The 22,106-nt window shown below is 38.7% G+C and overlaps 1 protein-coding gene across 1 annotated transcript; it reads left to right on the forward strand.

The window, feature by feature from the left end:
- The first annotated feature begins 955 nt into the window (after positions 1-955).
- On the forward strand, positions 956-9,344 carry ifrd1 (interferon-related developmental regulator 1). The gene is made up of 12 exons (XM_017494765.3): positions 956-1,186; positions 2,591-2,704; positions 3,206-3,284; positions 3,409-3,533; positions 3,618-3,775; positions 3,863-3,913; positions 5,722-5,900; positions 6,062-6,170; positions 6,257-6,391; positions 6,518-6,646; positions 8,770-8,865; positions 8,985-9,344. Exons 1-12 carry the CDS (start codon positions 1,156-1,158, stop codon positions 9,069-9,071), a joined length of 1,293 nt encoding a protein of 430 aa, XP_017350254.1. The 5' UTR covers positions 956-1,155; the 3' UTR covers positions 9,072-9,344.
- Positions 9,345-22,106: the final 12,762 nt, after the last annotated feature.

A 22,106-nucleotide genomic window follows, 5' to 3' on the forward strand; every position in this document is an offset into this window, starting at 1 on the left:
ATAAAGAGTTGCTGCTTCTAATAATGGCGCGCTACAGAGCACGCTACAGAGCACTGAGCAGCAGGACAGCCAGACACAAGAACAGCTTATTCCCTCAGGCAATCTCTCACCTGAACAATTAAAACTCCCAACAGGATCTCTTCATTGTGCATTTAATGCAACAATAATTTAATCGTTTTAAATATTTATTGTACTATATACATTCATTCCACTTTCATTGCACATAACTGTTTATAACATACACAGCACATTCTATACTTCCATTTGCACATAACGGTACATCTGTAAATAGCATATCATTACATACATAACTCTGCCTATTTTTGCTATGTCTTCAATTCAATTCAATTCAATTTTATTTGTATAGCGCGTTTAACAATGGACATTGTCTCAAAGCAGCTTTACAGAAACATATAAACACAGGATACAGATTTTAAGTCTGTGTGTTTATCCCTATTGAGCAAGCCAGTGACGGTGGTGGCAAGGAAAAACTCCCTAAGATGATATAAGGAAGAAACCTTGAGAGAAACCAGACTCAGAAGGGAACCCGTCCTCATCTGAGTAACAACGGATAGTGTGAAAGTAAAGCGAAGTTCATTATGGTTTTTACATGAATTCTGTTTTGTTGAACTGGTCCACTATTTAGTACTGTATTGTATCATATTTCATTTTATTGCTTATTTTTTATATTGTGTGATATTCCTTTTTTTCTGCACTGGAAGCTCATGTAACCAAGACAGATTCCTTGTGTGAGTAAACATACTTGGCAATAAAGCTCATTCTGATACTGATTTGGACGTAGCCCTTGACAACAACTGGAGTGCTCAGTGACTGTCCAATCACATTACAGCAAGCGCATCTACCATCACTTCTGCCTACATCTGATTGGTCAGTAGGGTATCTGGGCCCACGTGAGAAACGGCCCTGTGACACGACAGCCATATAAAAGAATTTCCCGGCGCTGTTGTCACGCAGCCCTAGTTTTTTACAGGGAAAATGTATCGCTCTCGTTCACAGGCTTTCATCGGAATCGCTTTTAATCCTTTACTTTTCACGGTGCCATTTGAAGATTTCCAGTTTAAGAGACATTATAGTAAAAACTGGTCGTGTATTGGGTGATTTTAGGTTTAAATCAAGTATATTCATACAAGAACAATGCCCAAATCCAAGAAGAGGAACAGCAAGGGTAAGCTAACTTGGGGTGTCTGGAATTGACCGGTTGTTTTGGCGTGTTGCCTGAATGTCGTATCTGTGCGTGGGATTTGTAGTTCTTTTGCGTCTCCACAACAGTTAAACCTTTAAACTCAACAGGTTCCGCAGAACTACAACCCCCATGTCTACTCTCCTCTTCTCCGTGACATGTTGGCAAAATTGTTGGCTTTAAATGTTAAACAAAAGAACTATTTTTGACTTTAAATAAAGTGTAATTTATTTTGGTTGTTGATTAACCTGAAACTATTACAAAAATGTTGGTTTATTTGTTGATGTTCAAATAAGGATAGTTCCGAGCTAGCATAGATAAGGTTCGCTAACTAGTTAGCAAATACGCCTCGAGCTACGGTCCCGCAAGCTATTATGTTGTTTATTATTATTATTATTATTATTATTATTATTATTATTATGTTATTTGACTAACTCGATGCAGGGCCTTTTTAATATGGCTTCTTTAAATGAAGAACACGATATAGATAACTAGCTAGCTACATGTGGGCCTTTTGTAAGCTTTCAACCTTCGTAACCATGTCTGTGCACGGAAGCGAGTGACCAAGCCAGGAAGCTACGTGGTTGTTTTATATAGGACTTATCCTATTCTTTCATTCAATGAAGCCTTTTTAATAACCACTTTATTCTCGTCCAGGTTGTGGTGGTTATGAAACATGTTCATAATCCTGTATAATAATAATAATAATAATAATAATAATAATAATAATAATAATAAAACCCTAAACATAGCCCCTTCACGATTTTATTCAAATCTAATGGCAGTTCACATAGCCAGTGTGTTTTTTTTGGGAGGTGGGAGGAAACCAAAGAACCCAGTTGAAACCCCCCCCCCCCCCCCCCCCCAAAAAAAAAAAAAAAAAAAAAGAAATTCATACAGAAAGTAACTTGAGCTCACGATCAAACCCGGGACCCAGGAATTGTTTCTGGTGGAAATGCTACCCTCTACACCACCATGCTGCCCAGTGTTCTTTCACTAAATTTGAACTGTGTTATTACTTTTCACTTTTCCATAACTATAGCTGGATTGCTACCATAGTCTGGCTCGGTCTCTGTGTGACGTCCTCCCCCCTTCACTGTGGTGTTGCAGTGGAAAAATGGACAGTGTTATCTACAGTCTAATTGTGACCTATCACCGTGCCCTTGACATGACCAATATAACGTCAAGCATTCCCCCACACAACTCTGCATTTGAAATAGCATGAACAGTATATCAGTCTTATCAACTGCGGTTACTGATCATGTGGTCAAAGTTTTTTTTTTTCTTTTTTTTTTTTTTTCTTTTTTTTCCCCCCACCCCCAAGTTTGTTTTTCTCTCTCCTGCAAACATCTTGCTCAGTTTACTGTTGGAACTTGATTTGTGTTGCAGGTGTCCCAGGAGGACAGCATGGAGCTGTGCAGCCTTTCAGCGATGAGGACGCTTCAGTTGAGACGCTCAGCCACTGCAGCAGCTTTAGTGATTCCACCAGTGTGGCAGAGGAAGGTTGGTGTGTGTTGTGTACATCAGTCTCTCCAGGATTAAGCAATTTTGTGATCGTAGGAATTAATGCAAAATCAATATGTAATATGTGCTCTGCAATATACAGAGCAGCTTGCAATTTATTATTTTTTTTTTCAAAATTACTGCATGTGACATCAGAACATGCATTCAGTCAAAGTGCTCTTCGATGCAAACGTGAGTACAGCTAAAAAAAAAATAAAATAAAAGGTCTCCTTTACCAACAAACATCACTGTAAAAGACTGTGCAATTGCAATTTTGCCAAATCAAGAAGTTTTCCACACAAAAAAGCATGAAACAGAAAATTGCATTGCAGATTTTGAAAAATGCCGCAGCAAAATGGAGCATTTTTGGCCGCAACAATCACGAAACAACTTGGCAAAATCCTGTATAGTTTTGAGTCACTGTGCAGGTGATCTGAGTGGTAAATGTGTTATTACCAAGATAAAATGATGGAATTGTGCTGTCTTTATTTGGACTGGCAGGGGTGGAGGCTGAAGTTGCAGCCCAAGATGATTTTGAGTTCAAGCTGAAGGTGTACATTGATTCTACAGTTGATAAAAGGTTTGTGACCAACAACATGCATCTGTTGTGAAACAAGGTTCATCCTTCATTGAGAGATCTTTCCCCATAAATGTCTCAATGGTGCACCGGTGATCCTTTGAAATAGTATTTTTTTTTCTTCCAGTGCTAAAACCAGGCAAGGTGCCCTTGATGGATTGAAGACTGCCATGGCAACCAAAATCCTGCATGAGTTTATTTTGGAGAGGAGGATGACTATCACAGACAGCATTGAACGCTGCTTGAAAAAAGGTTTCTAGCCAGCACGTTTGAAACTACTATTGCCTAGGTAAATGCTGGCAGTGGATCTGAAGTTGTTTGTCTTCCTGTGCATAGGTAAAGGAGAGGAACAGCGTGCAGCCGCCTCACTGGCTTGCCTCTTGTGCATTCAGCTGGGTTCAGGGATCGAGAGTGAGGAGGTGTTTAAGACCCTCAAACCTATATTTAAAACCCTCCTGACTGATGGATCAGCAAACATCCAGGCCAGACAGGCTGTGAGTAGCAGCTCAGATCTCTAATCTGTTCGCTACCATTTCTACTGTTCATGTAATGTAACAATGCCTATCTATTGCTGTCTGCAGTGTGCAACGAGTCTGGGCCTCTGCACACTGGTTGCCGAAGATGATGTCTTGGTAAGTGCTAGACTTTGCATTTTCAATGTTATGTGCCTCTGTTAACACCGTTCGATGCATTCTTCAACTAATATTGACACTAGATTACTCATGTACAGCATTAATTGCCTGAAGGTGTTATTAAGGTTTTGATGGTGGCTATGACAACCACACCACTGTGGTTGTCATATCCCATGCCATGTTAATGTTTCTGCTTGAGTGGAGCACTGTGACAAGTACAATGTTTTGTATACAGGAGGAGGAGGAGGAGTAGTAGTAGTAGTAGTAGTAGTATTAAAAAAAAAATAATAAAAAAAAATAAAGTTGCTATATTAATTTGTATCTATAGTCTACCATATAGTGGGAGATTTTATGTTAATACACAGATGATGTAATCATAATCAAACCCTTATATGGTGGTGTCTGTTAGTTTGGGGTGAGCTTGTTTGAGCGCGGCAAAATCCAGTCAGGCAATTTCCTCAATTTCACTTCGGGTTCTTGCACTGCGATGGATTTTTTTCTGGGAAACCAAATGTCACATCGGTGATCCGGGAACGTTTTGGATCCATGCCTAACGAATCCCCCACAGGTGTTATAACATGTCAAAACAACCAGTGATCTCATATTGAGAGTAAAACTGCACAGAGACAAGTAATTGATTTAGCTGTAGGTCAGGAGTCATCGGCTGTTGGTGTAAAGAATTTCAGCAGACCTTAATTAATCACTATTCATAAAGCACTATAAAAACAACACTTTGTGCTGTAAAACCAACTACAAATTATAAAAAGAGAGATACTATCTAGGTACAACCCCAAAGAAGTGAAAATGCATCATTACACACAGTAACCTCTAAACAAAACTGGCCAAGGACATGCTCCTGGTTTAGTTATAGGCCAGATCAAAACGATACTTTTCAAAACTTTTCAGCTTGGATCTAAATTCTGACTCTGAAATTATTTTAAGAGATACCGGCAAACTGTTCCACAATTTCAGGCCTGCTTTTGCAAAAGCATGACCCTTCGGTTTTAACCTAGATTTAGGGATCGACGGTCAGCACTAAATAAACACTTACTTAAATACTGTAGCGGTACTAGAGTTGCTGAACTAGCTGTAGTTTAACGAGTCGAGTTTTCTAAACATGAACCTGAACTGGTTCTGTAGTAGATTCTCTGTTGCAGCTTTTTCAATTGCTTGCATGCATGCATGTAAATGATTTAGCTGAAGGCAACTTGTTAGTCCAGCCCCTGCGTGCATTTATTGTCCTCATGCCTAATTCAAAGCAGATGTCTCATCTGTTGAGTTGGTGACATTAGTCTAAAGCAGTAGACTAGTTTTTAGTATCCAAGATCTAGTCAGTAATGCTAAAGCATTAACATTTTGTTACCTTCAGTCATTGTATTTATTTAGTGCCCAAACCTCTTATGTTGCTGTACCATGGCTTTTGATGTTGACGATATTTCAAAATTGAGCAAATAAATGGTTGCAGAACAAATTAGTCTTTAGCTTTAATCACTAGAAGTCAACAGAAAGCAGACTTATGCTGACTAGATACAAATAAATGCTTTTGCCACTACAGCATGAACATAATCTGGGGGGGAAAAAAACCTATGAAAGAGAAGTTGGTGATTTTAATACACCAATTTAATAATTCTGAGAATTCAAATACTGAGAAATTGAGTGAATACAGCTATAAAGGATATAGCTCATCTATACAAGCCCAGACAAACCATACTGTTTTGCTAAGACTGTTCAGTTTTTTGGCTGTAGACTTGATGTGGATGCCTTTTTTTTTTTTTTTTTTTTTTTTTCCTCTTCTCTTCTTTCTCCAGGACATTTATGCCACCATGGAGTGTTTCGAGAGCCTTTTCACCCGTTCATATGTGCGCGAGGATGGCAGCAGGCCCTCCCTGAATCCTCAGACTGTTCAGCTGCACACCAACGCGCTGCTCTCCTGGGCTCTGCTGCTGACCATCTGCAGTGGCAGCCACATCACAACCATCATCCACAAGTATATAGCTGACATGCTCTAAGCCTTTTGCAATTGCTTATTATTAAAAGGTAAAATGGCTTTGAGAAGTTGGGTTGTAGTGAAAGAGGAACTTGACCTTGCATCGTGCTGGATGTCAGTCCTGTAAAAGTCTTTAGTGCTCTGACGTTGTTGTATTTTAGACATCTGGCCAAGCTGCCACGGCTGCTGGAGAGTGAGGATGTTAACATGCGCATTGCGGCCGGGGAGACCATTGCGCTGCTGTTCGAGCTCGCTAGAGATGTTGACGCAGTGAGTTTTGATTTTATTACTCTTTAAAGGCAACATGCTGTGTGACGGTAATAATGTTTGAAATGCTAATGTATAAAACCATCCAGGACTTTGACTGTGACAACTGGGAGCTGCTGTGCAACAAACTGAGTGCTCTGGCTACTGACTGCAATAAACACCGTGCCAAGAATGACAAGAGGAAGCAGAGGTCTGTCTTCAGGGATGTGCTAAAAGCCGTGCAGGTGAGGAACTGGTGCAGAGGATGTTTTATGAAAATAAATGAGGAATAAATAATAATAAATAAGGAATGGTGGCTTAATGGACACTCTTAAACCCCCCCCCCCCCCCCCCCCCCCCAATGAGAGTAGGATGGAGAGTTTGAGACTGAGACAATCCGGTTTGGTACAGAGCGCATGGTCATCGACAGCTGGGTGAGGAAGAGAACCTACGATGCCTTCCGAGAGTTTGTGGGCTCTGGCATGAACTACCACCTACAGGTATAAAATGTAGTAGGCTGTTTGGTTTATGGTGAGCTAGAATTTACAGTCAAGTAGGGTTGTTGGAACAAAATTCACTGTTCAAATAGTATGTGAATTTGTATTTAAAGTCATATCCATATTTGAATGATTTAGAACTTGTGTGCTTTTATTTTAGTTTTTACTAAATTTTATCCACAAAACTTTGGTCTGGTGGGGACTCATGGGTATACATTATATTTTAGATTATACACTCATTTTAATTTTGGTTGGTTAGAAGGTGTTGATTTTCTTTAACAGCTCTAACAGCAGTGCTGACTGCAAGACAATGGATTCTTGTACGTTATTGTTTCTATAGTAACAGCTTATTCAGAGGGAATGAATGTTCCACATAAACTGGTGAAAAACGTTCTCCTAACTGAACTTTACTTCATCAGCCACAATCAACTTGTAAAATGCATCACACCACCCTGCTGTTTATGGGGTGTGTGGTAAGGAAAAAAAAATCGTGTTTTATTCCTTACATAATGTGCCGTCAAAATGGTACTCGATGTAAGTTCTTAACAATTTTTAGCAGGCACTTACCGGCAGTGATTTCTTTGAGGCTGAAGCACAAAATGTTGGTGAATTGGGATTATAGTGCATTATGTGTTCTCAAATGCCCTTCTTGTAGCACATATATACTTGTGGCATATAAAAAATTAATAGGAAGATACTTAGGATTTGCACAAACTGTGCACAGTTGCATAAACATGAGAATTAAAGTTTAAGGTTTGTTTTATTTACTCAGAACAAAGCTTATAGTGATTGTGTGAGAAATTAAAATGTGATTGCCGTTTGACAGACCTATTGTCACCTTCACTTACTATTAGATTAGACTTGTGGTATAATCTTGCAGTTTGACTCACAAAGCATCTTGAGTTCAGTCACTTTTGACTCGCAAGTACCAGATCATTCATTTAGGCCTGTAACGATAATTACTTTATTGACTTGTCGTACAATATGTGGACATGACCTCAATAATTTTTACTTACCTTGATCTTGCCCATTGTGTTTACGTGCGTGTTTGTTTACATAAGAATGAATATCACCACGTCATGTTCGGCGAGTAGAGACTGCTGCAAATGCAGTTGAAGTGTTTTGAGAGGCAGGCAGACAAATCCAAATCACGAGTCCAAATCAGTAAACGGAGCACTGGCACAAGTCAGGCAAACGGCAAAAGCAGGGATAATCCAAAATGCACCAAAGAGAACAAATAGCATAGATCAATAACTTGGAGAATAAATCATACAGCAAAACATCATGTAAGATATCAACAGTGCACAATATTTTTTTAAAGAAAAATCTAGAAAGAATAGTTCTGGTGTTTCAAATAATCCAGTCATGGTCTATAATGTCAGGCTGAGCCACATAAACTGCGTGAGCTGAAGCTGAGCAGTGAATGAGCAGCGGAAAATTGAAGTGCTTTTCTAGCAGGATAATTAACTCCCCCAAACGTATCCTATACACTTATGAGATTAATCAGACACATGGACCTAAAATTACAACTTACTTCTGCACAAAATGATGTGACTGCACAAGTGAAGTTGAACTTAAAGGTGCGATGTAGAATGGTAAATCACGTTGTGAATATTCTCGCTCTCTCACAACGCACCAAAACACTGACCGCAAATAACTAAAGCATAAAGACTTCAGTATTGTATTACAGTAGTCATTGTAACATTATTTCAGGCGATCGGGTTTCACAACATGGCCAGTTTTCACATGGTTTTTGTTGGCGCATGTTTACGCTAACGTAAAATGTGTGAATATTTGGTTTAATTTTTGCATTTTCTCCAACTAAAATGCCATTGGCTAATATTCGATGCCATTTTAGTCAGAGTAATATTGACTCAAGTTAATAAATATGGCTAGGAAATATTGACTAAATTTGAAGCATGTTTTCATCAGAAGACAAATTATGCTTTTATTTATTTTTATTTATCAGCAGCATAATATCATCTTAAAATGACTAAGATAGTTTATTACAATTATTTCTGGGACAGTATCATCCAATAAAATGTTATCATGACAGGCCTACATTCATATGATGTAGATGACTGGAAAACAATCATTAACAGTTTCTAATTCTTTGAACTTGTTAGGCAAATGAGTTCATTAGAGACGTATTTGGACTGGGACCAGCCCTGCTGATTGATTCTGCTGCCTTGAAAGCTATGAAGAGTTCCCGGTTAGAGAGGGTAAGCTATAATCCTCCACAAACAATACTTTTGTGTAACCAATTATGAAACGTGAATTGTGTAAAATGGTTAAGTGAGCACTAATCTTTTTATAAACTTTTCTACTTCTGTTTTTTCAGCACTTCTATAATGCTGCTGCATTCAAGGCACGCACAAAGGCCAGAAACAGATTTCGTGACAAGAGGGTGGATGTGGGTGAATTTTAGGGTCCTGCTTTATTCATTAATCCTGTAATCCTTATTTGGGTCCAATGTACTTGTTTTTGTCTCCTCTTCCCCATATTTATATCATTACTAGCAAGTATATTTTAATGAATATGTATTTGTGTATTGACTTTTGGTCACTTTGTGTACGTGGTAATTTTTTGACGTGTAAATTGTAGACTTGCTGTATGAGCCTGGATCTATTACGTATACCACATCAAAGTTTTTTTTGCCAACTGATGTGACGGTGGTAAAATAAATTTATTAGAAGTGTAATTGTGCAAATTGTCTAATTTACTTTCTGGAGAGGAAGTAAGTTCTTAACGGTTTCTTAATTCTAGTCACTAAACTACCTTAAAGGATCTTTTAATTAAGGAATCAGCAGAGGTGCTAACATCTGATTCACTGTTTGCTTACTGTTGCTTGGCCCACATTTGTGTGAGGGGGGGGGAATCTCATGGAAATGCTACTTGATTTTATTTATTCTCCCCCTCTTGCTCTCTGCCTGTTAGGATTTTCTTGATAGTTTTCACTTAGAAGAAATCTTTAAGCTAAGCATAAAGAATTGGGTGACCTCAGTTGTTCTGGGTGAATACATTTTTATACGCATTTGAAAGAATTGTCATTGATTGGCTGATGCAGTAGGGGTCTGCATAGTCAACTCAAATTAAATCCCAAGTCCTAACCGGAACTGAATTATATAATGAAAAGTTGCTGATTGTGAACATAAACAAATCAAAATGTTGATTGTGCTGCATGTATAGTGTGACAACTTTAATTGGAGGATAGTAATCCTATCTATTGCCTGACTAAACCCTAGAGTTTCCATGGCCTTGTGTGAGGCATCTAAACGAAACCTTGCATAATCTTGAGATAACGGTTATTTCCGGATCAGCGATGCTGCATGAGCTGCAGTTTTTCCTGGGTGGTAAGTTTTGAAAACCTTGAACTTGTGAATTTGCATTGCTTGTCTTAGTACAGTCAAATACAAAAGTACCTTTAGGACAAAATGAGGTCACACTTTATTTTGTACCAGCATGACATTTAGTCATTATCCCAACTAATAAGTCATAGTCCATTTTAAGATGTTAATAGAATAAAAACTAATACAGTTCAAAAGGTTGTATAAGATGATATTCACTAAACTTGTTTGCCCACCTTTTGTATCCGTCACAAACCTGTTTGCAATATTCTCTAAGCAGATGTTGGATTCTCACAGCTGTAATATTTCTTTAATCCTAACTCTGCCAGATGTCAAATCAGGTCTGGGGACTGAGAGGGTCATAGCCAACTTTCACTGCTTTCTGTTTTTCAGTTTCAAATTCTAGATGTAAAGAAAGTCAAACGGGTGCATCTTTCCCACACATTAACTTGAGGGCAACATTAAAGAATTGTTTTTGACCACATTTAGGGAGCTAGTTTTAGCACTGAAATGCTCTGCTCTTAGGCTGAAACAGCGTATTTAGATGCGACAGTGTGCTAAGTTAGGAAACTTCTCTGGAATTTTTTTGGAATGTGGCCCTGGGTTTAAGTGGTTTTGAACAGAATGTTGGTGAACTGGCTTCCCTTTTGTAGCTTATTTATTTAAATTATTCTTCCTCTGTCTTATTAACATTATCCTATGGACCAACTCTGTGTTAATGCCTGTGGTTTTAGAATGGGCACAAGTGGATGTGATGGTCAGGTGTCCACATACTTTTGGTCATATAGTGTACGATCTTAACACTGGCTATGTGGAGATCCTGTATGGTGGCTGACTTATTATGGTCTATTCGGTTCTGGGCAGCGGTTTTGGAAAATTGACACCAAGCCATGTCTGGCTGGATTTAGTATTTCTAAATACCTAAGCACATTGAGGGCAAATCTGTAATGCTGCTGAGGAACATTTTGTAACTACTACAAATGAAAATTAAGACTTTTTATAATTAAAAGGAGGTGTTCTTTTTATATATACCTATAAGCACACCCTCTCTCATGTTTAAAAACACGAATAAACGGACCAATATCTAAATTGCATTAGAAACTTTTTTTTTTTGTGTGTGCATTGCATAAATTATACATAATGCTACACCAAGGGGGTCCCATTTTTTTTAAGGTTTATTAAGCAAAAATAATGATAATTTCTAGTTAGAATATGTCTCACTGCATTCTAAGGTATTACCTTGAATGTGAATGCATTAAAGACCTTGCAATATTTTAAACTATATTATTGATTGCCTTTTCTATCCCTTTAAATAGGACTATTGCAAGCAGTTTTTCATGATTGGAGATGACATTAAAGCAGTGATGAGAGAAATTATTTCTGAAGGTGAAAGGGCACCTGGGAATTGGACATGGCCCTCTGCACTTTATAGCTTTTGCATTTTGAGCACAAGCCTGCTTTGTGCAGGCTAAATGTTCATAGCTGTTATTCCAGAGCGAGTGTGAAAGAGTGTCGCAAGGGCACAGCTGTCCGCCAGACAAATGCAGAGCGACGGGAACAGCCATCAAATACTCCGGTCAAAGCATTAACAAGGCCATGGCTACCAGCCTTTCCTGTGCACGTGAACTTGCTGTTCGGTCTTGGCACTTTTATGTGTAAGCAATGTTTATTACACCTGATCTAGTCTAATCCATCATACTAGACAGTTTATTATTACTGTTATTCTAAAGATGCCAGTAACCGGTTGGAGATAATACAATAAATCTCATTAAAAGATTACGCAATTAACTGGCCAAAGTCAAGGTCAAAATAGTGAGCAGAACTCCTTCTGATTATTTTTTTTACTTTGCCATCAATAATTTGTTGACAATTAAATGTTCTGTTGGCACATGGGATTGTTTAATCCACTCAAAATGTATCTTTGTGTCTCAGGGGGGAAAAATGCTCTCATTCTCAAATTCACTAGTATCTCTTACAAACTTTAAAAAAATATATATTTCTGCTCTCAAATTTTCATTGTAAACACACTGCCAAAAGTTGTCAACCATAAGAATGTGTATATGAGTACACACATTCACTGACACACAACACTACATTTCTTAGCTCTCAAAAGAAAGTGAAGAGAGATCATCTTGCATAGCCACTAGCATATACTGAAAAATTTAAGGGCCGGCTTGGGAGCTCTAATCAACTGCTTACAGAAAGAAATGGTTATGAATACCAATGTTATATTCATATACGGAAGGAAATCTTGGTTAGAATGTAAAGTATGTCATTGAGTCTGAAACATCTAACAGTACAGCATAGCAATTAGTCATGACTCAGACTTAATATTTGTCCAACAGAGCTGAATTTAATGTGATTTTATTTAGTGTGACACACACACACACACACACACAGTAAGGTGTATATAAATATAAAAGATAATATATAAATTCTCCATTGTGTATACGTTAATATACGTAGATAATATAAATTTTTCACAAGTAAGCTAATGTATGGTCTTTGACCCAAGTAATTCAGGAGGAGCTACCCACGATAAAAGCTTTTTACCTACAAAAAGCCTCATAGCAACACTATTACTTTTGCTAAAACTAATCAACCCCCCTGCAAAATAGGTTTATGGTTATAAATGCTTTATGTGAAAATGTCTGTAGACCAGTATTATTATACTTAACCTTGTAGCTGGCAGAACTCCATTTCTATCAATTTATCGACTTAAAAGACAAATCCTAGTGCTATGCATGTCTGAGGAATCCTGAAGTTAATACTTGCATAAGTAAGTAAGACCTTTTTTCAAGTGCATGATTAGTGTTCATTTAAATAACTGCAAGGGTCTTAGCAGTACAGACAAGGAAATTTCAGCCATCACCTCGGGCCCTCAGTGTTCGTCTTCCTTGTATTTTGTAGTGGGATGAGTCAAGCTGAGCTGTAACTGTGGGTCCAGGATTTGGTGTATTTGGTTCCTTTTTGGCTCTGTAAGCAAGCATCATAGTTTTACCCCTAATTCTGCAGTGATGGGAAGCTATAAATGGCACAAAGCATAAGTTAGATAGGTGAACATACAACGCCTAGGTGAAGATAATTTGGAGATAAATTGGATTACCTCTTTGTTGATCAGTTGTATGGTTCCTAATGGAACATGACCATGGTGCCAGGAGAAAGTTGTAGCAGTCAATACTCAAGACAACAGGGGATTGAGAGTAAATAAGCACCTGAGTGGCCTTTTTGCAGAGAATCCTCCCAATGTGAGTGAAGTTGATGATGATTACTCATTCAACATCACAGTGGTTCTATGCCTTTTCAGAAGGAGTGATGAGGAAATTCACAAAGACTAGATTACAATTAAGATTAAAGCATGGTCTAACATTTTCATAAATATACAGGAGCTTAGTCTCACTGGGATTCAGCTTTAGGTGATAAGATTCCATCCATGATGAGATGGCTGCTAGACATGATGAGTAGCAAGCAGGATCTCTGATGGTGAGAATAAATGGTAAATGGTCTGCACTTATATACTTTTTTCCAAAGTGCTTTACACTGTGTCTCGTTCACCCCTTCACACACACACTCACACACCAGTGGTAGCAGAGCTACCATGCAAGGCGCCAACTTGCCATCGGGAGCAACTTGGGGTTCAGTGTCTTGCCCAAGGACACTTTGGCATGTGGAGTCATGTGGGCCGGGAATCGAACCTCCAACCCTATGATTAGTGGACAACCCACTCTACCACCTGAACCTCAACCGCCCGTATAGCGGATAGAAGTCGGATAGAAGGTTCTAAGCTGCTGGAGATTGACAGGAAGATATTACGGTTTGCCGACAGACTGGTTATGACCCTGGGGCTGGTGGGTGACTAAATATTAGTAGACATAAACACATAGAAATGTGCAAAAAGTAAAACCTGCAAACCCGACAGACTCTCTCCAGCAGGTGTTTGTACACTCCGTTTTCCATAAATCATCCAGAATGGCCTGAATCCTGCATGCCTGCTTTCACTTTCCTAGCATGTGGCCGACACTGTGTCCCACCAGCATGAAAGATTGATAGAGAGATCACTGCACTCTGTTACAGAATCTGCCTTTGGCCTCAGATGCCCAGACTGCACTGTTTATGACTACCAGCCTCACAAGCTGGAGTCACGAACACGTACAGAACCAAGACATCATGCTGTGCTCGTCTCTTACTCACTGACATGGTTTCTGGTGTGCTGGGAAGATACGGTGTAATTTAGCAACAGACTAACTAGAGCCACCCCTAGCTCTCCTTGCTCAGTGTCTTTAACGAGACAGTGCAGAGTACCATGCACGTTTCACCTGTTTGTTCACTGTGTTCCCGAGGGATGACGTGAAATAGGCCACCTGTTTTTTTGGGGGTTTTTTTGGTCACATGCACAGTGATATTTAAAGCTGTTCTGCACAACAGCAAATATGAAAGAGGTTTACATTCCTACATTTCACAGGTTTGAGGAGGACTGTCATTACTTTTTAGAGCATATGCATGCTAATAACATAAGTAAACTTGTGAGCTATTAAGACTGTTGCCATTATGAAATTTTGGGTGATAATTACCCATTGTACCCAAATGCAATTCATTATTTAATTGTCTTTTCTCTAGACTAGTTATGCTTATATACTGTACAGTATATCATGATCATAATATAGTAACACTGAACATATAAGTAAGAATATAGGATAATCGTTTGTAAAGCCTCTGAGTGTAATGATCATATAATAAAGGTACAGTGGTTTAATTATATCAAGAGTACTGGAATATTCAATATCACTGGTTGTCAAAGTGGGTTCTGTAAAAAGCCCAACCTACCATTATCAAACATATTTATTATTGGGTTCTAATCGTTATTAGCCTATATAAGTGAACACTGAACAGGTTTAATCTAAACCGCAATAACCCCAAAATAAGCCAGCCTATAAATAGTGTCTACCTGGACCTAATGTGTTTATGGTATATATAGTATATATGGTTGTGCCCACGCAGGGCACCATACACACATACACACACACGCATGCATGCATGCACGCGTACACATGCACACTCAGCTCAGGATCAAACCAGGGCTCCTGGAGCTGTGCTGAAGCTGCTTAATTATATAACGTATCATAAATATTTTCAAAGATCTTATAACGGTGTTGTGAGGTTCATGCACTAAAGGAGATAAATTTGGTTTTGTGAAAGTGCTTAGTATTTCTGAAATTGGGTAACCTTGCAAAATGATTCACCGCTTCCTTACTACCTATGCTTATTTTTAATTAGGCCATCGATGTCTCAGATGAATGGAGGAAATTTGTCATATGCAGCAATTAAAGGTTCATAAACACAGCTGTCATTGTAAGTAATTATGCTGTGGCAGTTATCCTTTATCCATTAGTGTTATTTTCCAAAAGGATATCTAGACTGGATTGTGAAAAATGAGTGAGCAAAAACACCCTGTCCTTCAATTACCTTGACTCATGTCCAACAAAACATTTTTTAACTGTCAGTATATCTGTGAATATATAGCATTATAGACATTTCCATGTCTAAAAACTACGTTTTATTAAATCCATAAACGGATTTTTTTTTTCACCATGTCTTTCGGGTGAATTCTTAGAGGATAGTAACTCAGCCGAGGATTATGAACACAGGCACGGTGATGTATTGCATAGCAAAACCCATTATATTCTCATCATCAGACTCATCCTGACTCACATCCTGCTGGCCGGCCTCGTCTGCCTCGGCTCTCTACATCTTGTGTACAATACCTCACACCAGGTCGGCTGGCATATTATAAATGGGCTTGCAGGGCTAAGCTCACCTATCTTTCATAAAGATAAAAAGACATTATCAAGGCTTCATTTTTGGCATCTACTATTCATAAGTGTGGCTTATTCTGGAATTTGGGGGAATGAAGTGCAACAGCACCACAAACGATCATAAGAAAAGTATACTGGATGGTTTGAAGAAGTGAAGATGGGGCTGAACTCTTTCTAGCCCAGACTGTACATTTAAGCAATGACAGTCACGTGATTTGATTACACGGATTGAAACGGCCCCTAGATTTGATGTCCATTTGGGTTGATATTTTTAGTCCATGCCCTGACACATCTATAACACATCATCAGCATTGTTTGAGAAGGTGCACGTGAAATATAGGGAGTATTGAACATGAATGAGATGGATTATTTATTCTATCATCCAACTTTTCGCCTAAAAGTGTGCAGACTAAGCACACATTTTCCAGTTTGGTACAAATTACACAGAAGACAGTTAGTGGGATGGTAAATGTAGCCTTTTATAGTTTAAACAAATTTTTTATTTGTTTAATTTATTGTCTGTTGATCATGTTTGATGGTCAGAGTACAGAGCATGATGCCAGAAGGGCAGTGCAGACTTAAAAACAGTTGAAATCACAAATACAGTAGCCTACTGTACGTATCTCCCTTTAAATGTGTCTGTGACTGCCTAGCTCGCCCCACGTCATTCTTATTCTTCCATCTTCAACACCGGGTGCACACACTCGTAGAGCTACAGTCAGCTCGGTGCATAAGGATTAAGGCTCAAGGTGATATACAGCCTGTGAGCAACTGCAGAAGATGCAGAAATGCTCTGTAGAAAAAGCAACATGAAAAAGAACATTTGCTTCATCCTAAACCAGTACAAGTAAAAGAGAGTCCATGGTACTCATGGTATGAAGGTTTTTCAATATCTAGTATGCTCTAAGTTTTCTGCCAGAAGGTATATCATTAAACAATATAACTATAAACAATATCAGATGCTCGAACAACTACACACACACACACACACACAGACACACACACACCGCACACATATATACATATACACACATAGGGAAAATAGAAAGTGCAGAAGACCAAAAGCAGTAGGTCCTGTACAGGGAGAAAATGGTTTGGATGATGGATTATTCTAAGAGCCCTGACTAGACATGTGACCCCAAGTGGATTCTAGGGTATGAAATTTGTCCTAGAGTACAAATTTGTCCATGGCACCCAAGTGAATTAACTTGTGAGTAGTCCCCAAATGTGTATGGTGTCTTGAACACATGCCTGAGACAGTGACACTGCATTTACTATGATGGTTATTGACAGTGTGCAGTACCAAGGGCATCCAGCAGATGGCACTTTTCCCTCATTAAAATCTCCAACCAGCATCTTTATTAATCATGTCACAGCATTTATCATCCGGAGAAGCATTAGGAGAGTTAGTAGTTCCTGTAACACACGGCAATTAATTCAGTATGTCCATAAGCAGGGACATCTCTCTTAAATATTACAATGCAGTACGAATAATTTTACAATGCTGTCAGCACCCAGTTTATTATAAGAAAATGAAAACTACGTACAAGCAAAAAATAAATAAAAACAATATGTAAATCAGTGAGCCTTTGTTTAAATTTTAGCCTCTACAAAATCCGTATTTTACTAGCAGTCTGTGCATACAGTTTATAAAGTGCACATATTTGAGGAGCTTGTATACAAAAACATTAACGTGTGTCCATTTCTCATTCCAAGCACAGATGCGATCTGACTCCTACTGTGTGTGACACATTAACACACTAAAGGCACACACAGACCTACTTTTCACTTGGCAGCCAGTTTCTAAGGCAAACACACACTCAGCCAGAGTAAGCAGCCCACAGTCAGCAATGGAGGCCAGTATCACACACATACACATCGTGACAGTGACACACTCATGCACCTACTGGGTCTGACAACTGTTTGGCAGGTGGTGATGAGCAACAGTGGAGCCACGGCGCAGAGGAAGGCACCTGTGCCTGAGCTTCACGAGCCAGCAGCTTCTTGGCAAGGGTGTGGCCCACACAGCGGGCGCCTAAAGTTTAGCTCCTCTTTAGAAGCATGTAGCAGCACTGTCAGAGCTCAGCAGGTACACTAAAGCAAATTACTTTCACACACATTACAGCCACAAACAAACAACAGAGCACACATCACAGTTTCTAATAGAAACTATTAAACTAATAGACTATTCACTCATCTTCAATAACTGCTTTATCCTGTTTAGGATTGCAGTGGATCTGGATCCAATCTCAGAAACACCAGGAGCATGGTGGGAATACATCCAGGATAGGACACAAGTCCATCTGAGGGCACCATGCACACACACACACACACACACACACACACACACACACACACACACACACACACACACACACATACTCATTCACACTTGAGGCAATTTATAATAACCAACCCACCTACTGGCATGTTTTCTGAACTGAGATGAAACCCATGCGGACACGTGGAGAACATGCAGAACTCCACACAGACACAAACCCATATCTGTATGTGTTTGTGTTTCCATATATTTTTTATACTAAGTATGCACCTGTCTCACTTTTCCATTTTTGATATTCTACCAGTGTAAGAAATCGGAGTATTTCCCTATACCTGATTCTGCTACATTCTCTTTACCAAGCCAACTCTCTGTAGGCTTTGTGTCAATCTACAGAACACATCTTCGTGCCATAGAAAATGCCAATGAACAGTGGAAAATATAGTGAATCTAATTTGGTACCAATCCAGTGTTGCAGGCCAGTATCAACCTACTATACTGATACTCAGTACTGAATTAGTACTTTTTTTTTTTTTTTTTTTACAGTGTCTTTGAGTTAAATGTAATATTTGTAATTTAAAAAAAGAGTTGTTGTTATTATTATTATTATTATTATTATTAGTAGTAGTAGTAGTAATTATTTAATATAATATAATGCCACATTTATTGCAATTGTTATTGTTACTGTTATATAATAATAATAATTTTAGAGAAATTTGTATTTGAATATGTCTTTAGTCTACACTCAACTCATTAAGGTAATTTATTCACTCATTCAAATTCAGTAAGTGCTTTATCTTTGTCAGGGACGCAGTGGATCTGAAAACTATCCAGAATCTTACCCTGTATTCCCTGGATACATCCTGGATTGGACACCAGGGTGTGTATGTGTCAACAATTCAAATATTGTTGCAGGGGAAACATACTATATACCTCCAGGTGACTCTCTCTCTCTCTCTCTCTCTCTCTCTCTCTCTCTCTCTCTCTCTCTCTCTCTCTCTATCTGCGTGTGTGTGTGTGTGTGTGTGTGTGTGTGTGTGTGTGTGTGTGTGTTCTTAGTGTTGGCTACTCTCTGGAATGATTAAAGCTCATGCTCAGAGGATTGTTGCCAAGGCTCTGACAAAAGTGAGAGAAAACGAGCTGATTGGCAATTGCAGCTGATTGGCTATCTGATCTAAGTCAGACTAATCCAAACTCTTTCACTCTTTTGCTCAGGAAATTTCACTACCATTATAGAACAGTAAACATGTCTGTCTTCATGACTATATGGAAAGTACTTTAAAGTATAGATAAACAGTGGAAGAGCCAGATCACCACCAGGGGCGAAAGCCCAACCATCTTTAACAACCATTACCACTTCAGCGATGAAGGAAATTCTTTATAAATTGTGTACATTTTGGTGCGACTCTAACCAAAACGATATTATACACTCAATTGCAGTTTCAATACATCTGCTTCAATTACAAGTGCATCTGTTGATCTTTCAGCAGTAACATGCTTATATGTCTTATATTTCAAATGTGTAATAAAACAAGTCACAGAATATCATCTTCATTACCTTAGCCTTCCCTGGAGGCTACTTTTCACTCTAGTCCACACCACTTGTGTCAGCATCTATGGACAATGATGGCGAGCCACAATATTGAATGGGAGGGATTAAATGTCTACTACTTCTCAGTAACCCCGTGTTACTATGATGAAACCATTATGGATGAGCCTTATAGCACAGGGTCTCATTAGAGGCTTACAGAATATACTCACTGAAACACAGGCAGGCAACACTATTTTGTGATTGCAGTTTTCGTCACTTACTTCTAGTCTCTACAAAGGCACTTTCTTGATTGGTAATCCAACTAGTTTGTGATTATTACACTCTATTGTATTTGACATGTGCCTTCTCAATCACTGCTAAGGACGGGTTATGGATGTGACAGTAAAGTTGGCTTAAATAAATTAGTCCCAGTGTACATGAAATCTAGGGGGCATGTAATCAAGTGTCATCACTTCACATTTTCATTGAATAAATCTACAGTCTGGCTAAAATAATAATAATAATAAAAAAATCAGCCCCAACCTCTATTTCATACGTGTATTTTTCTTACAACCATTGGTGGTGCTGTTGTTCTTGCTTCCACAAATATAACGTTTAAAGCAACAACTTTAAGTAACAGCAAAAAAAAAAATCATGTGAATGCCAAGAAATATGCCAAGAGCCTTTTAAAAAAATATATTTTTATTTGAGGTATTTTTCCTTGTGGGATAGAGGGACGGTTTAACTCTGCTAGCCCATTTATACCAGCCGGCCTTGAAGACCAACCTTTGTAAACAGTTGACTTCAGATTCACAACACATCCCACAGCATAGAAAACTACCCATATCAACAAGCGCTCTGTTAGTCCCTGTCATATATCATATATCCCACTTTCATTTTATTATGCAGTCAGCCTTCACATATATTCCATCCGCAGTCTTTTACAGCTTTAGTAAATTCCTCAGCATTGTTTATTGGGTGGTTGAGTTTATTGGTGCTTTTCCATCAAGGAGGACCTTGCTGTGGGCTTGATAGTGTCTTTAAGGCTCTTACTTCTCTCCAAAGAAAAATGCTTTCTTTGGGACATTTAGTTTGTCCTTAGTAACCCTTTAAATACAACTTTTACTTATGCTTCTTACTCTCTCTCACTCAATTTTCCTCACAGACATATACACACACAAATGTTACCCTTCTATTTCACTCTGTTCCTTTGCCTCCTTATTCAGCGCTTATGCGCAATGATGTTAGAAGTGTACAATTTTTATTGAATACAAGTTACTCTCCCCAAACTGATGGACAAGTTATACAGTGCTGTGAAAAAGTATTTTATTTCTTCTGTTTTTGTGTATATCTCATACTAAATAGTTGTAGATCTTCAAATGAAATACAACATAAAGCAAAGGCAACCTGTGTAAACACACAATACAGTTTTGTTTTATTGAAGGAAAAAAAAAATAATCCAGTTGCGAGATCAGTCTTTCACTTACTTCTAGAACTAGGACTTACTCCCATGCTTTGTATCAATGTCTTGCTGCATAATCCAGTTGCGCTTGAGTTTCATCTTACGGACTGAAGACCGGACATTCTCCTTTAGCATTTTCTGGTAGAGAGCAGAATGAATGATTCACTCAATAATAGCAAGTTACCCAGGCTCTTAAGCAGCAAAGCATCCCCACACCATCACACTTCCACCACCATGCTTGACTGTAGGTATGATGTTCTTTTTGTGGAATTCTGTGTTTGGTTTACGCCAGATGTAACGGGACCCCTGTCTTCCCAACAGATCCAGTTCTGACTCATAAATCCACAGAAAATTCTCCCAAAAGTTTTGAGGATAATCAAGGTGTGTTTTGGCAAAATTCAGATGAGTCAATGTTCTTCTGGGTTAGCGGTGGTTTTCACCTCGCCACACTTCCATGTATGCCATTTCCCCCCTTTGTCTTTCTGATAGTGGAGTCATGAACAGTGACCTTTATTGATGCAAGAGAGGCCTGTAGTTCCTTTGTTGTTGTCCTTGGCTCTTTTGTGACTTACTGGATGAGTCGTTGCTGTGTTCTTGGAGGAATTTTGGAAGGTCGGCCACCTCTGGGATGGTTCAGTTTTTCCATTTGGAGATAATGTGGTCCTTTGAAGTCCCAGAGCCTTTGAAATAGCCTTGTAACTCTTCCCAGACTGATGTATTTCAATCACCTTCTTCCTCATTATTTCTGGAATTTCTTTCAACTTTGGCATAGTGTGTTACTGGGTAAGACCTTTTAACTAACTTCATACTGTTGAAAAAGTTCTACTAATGTGTTGATTTGATTGAACAGGGTTTGCAGTAATCAGGCCTGGTTGTGTCTAGTCCAGCTGAACCCCATTATGAATGCAGTTTCATAGATTTGGAGAATTAGTAACTACGGGTGCAAATGCATTTTCACATAAGCCCACTAGTTATTGGATAGCGTTGCTGCTTCAATAAATAACATTATCATTTAAAAACTGTATTGTGTGT

The sequence above is a fragment of the Ictalurus punctatus genome, chromosome 19, assembly GCF_001660625.3.
Source record: "Ictalurus punctatus breed USDA103 chromosome 19, Coco_2.0, whole genome shotgun sequence".
In the NCBI taxonomy this organism is placed as follows: domain Eukaryota; kingdom Metazoa; phylum Chordata; class Actinopteri; order Siluriformes; family Ictaluridae; genus Ictalurus; species Ictalurus punctatus.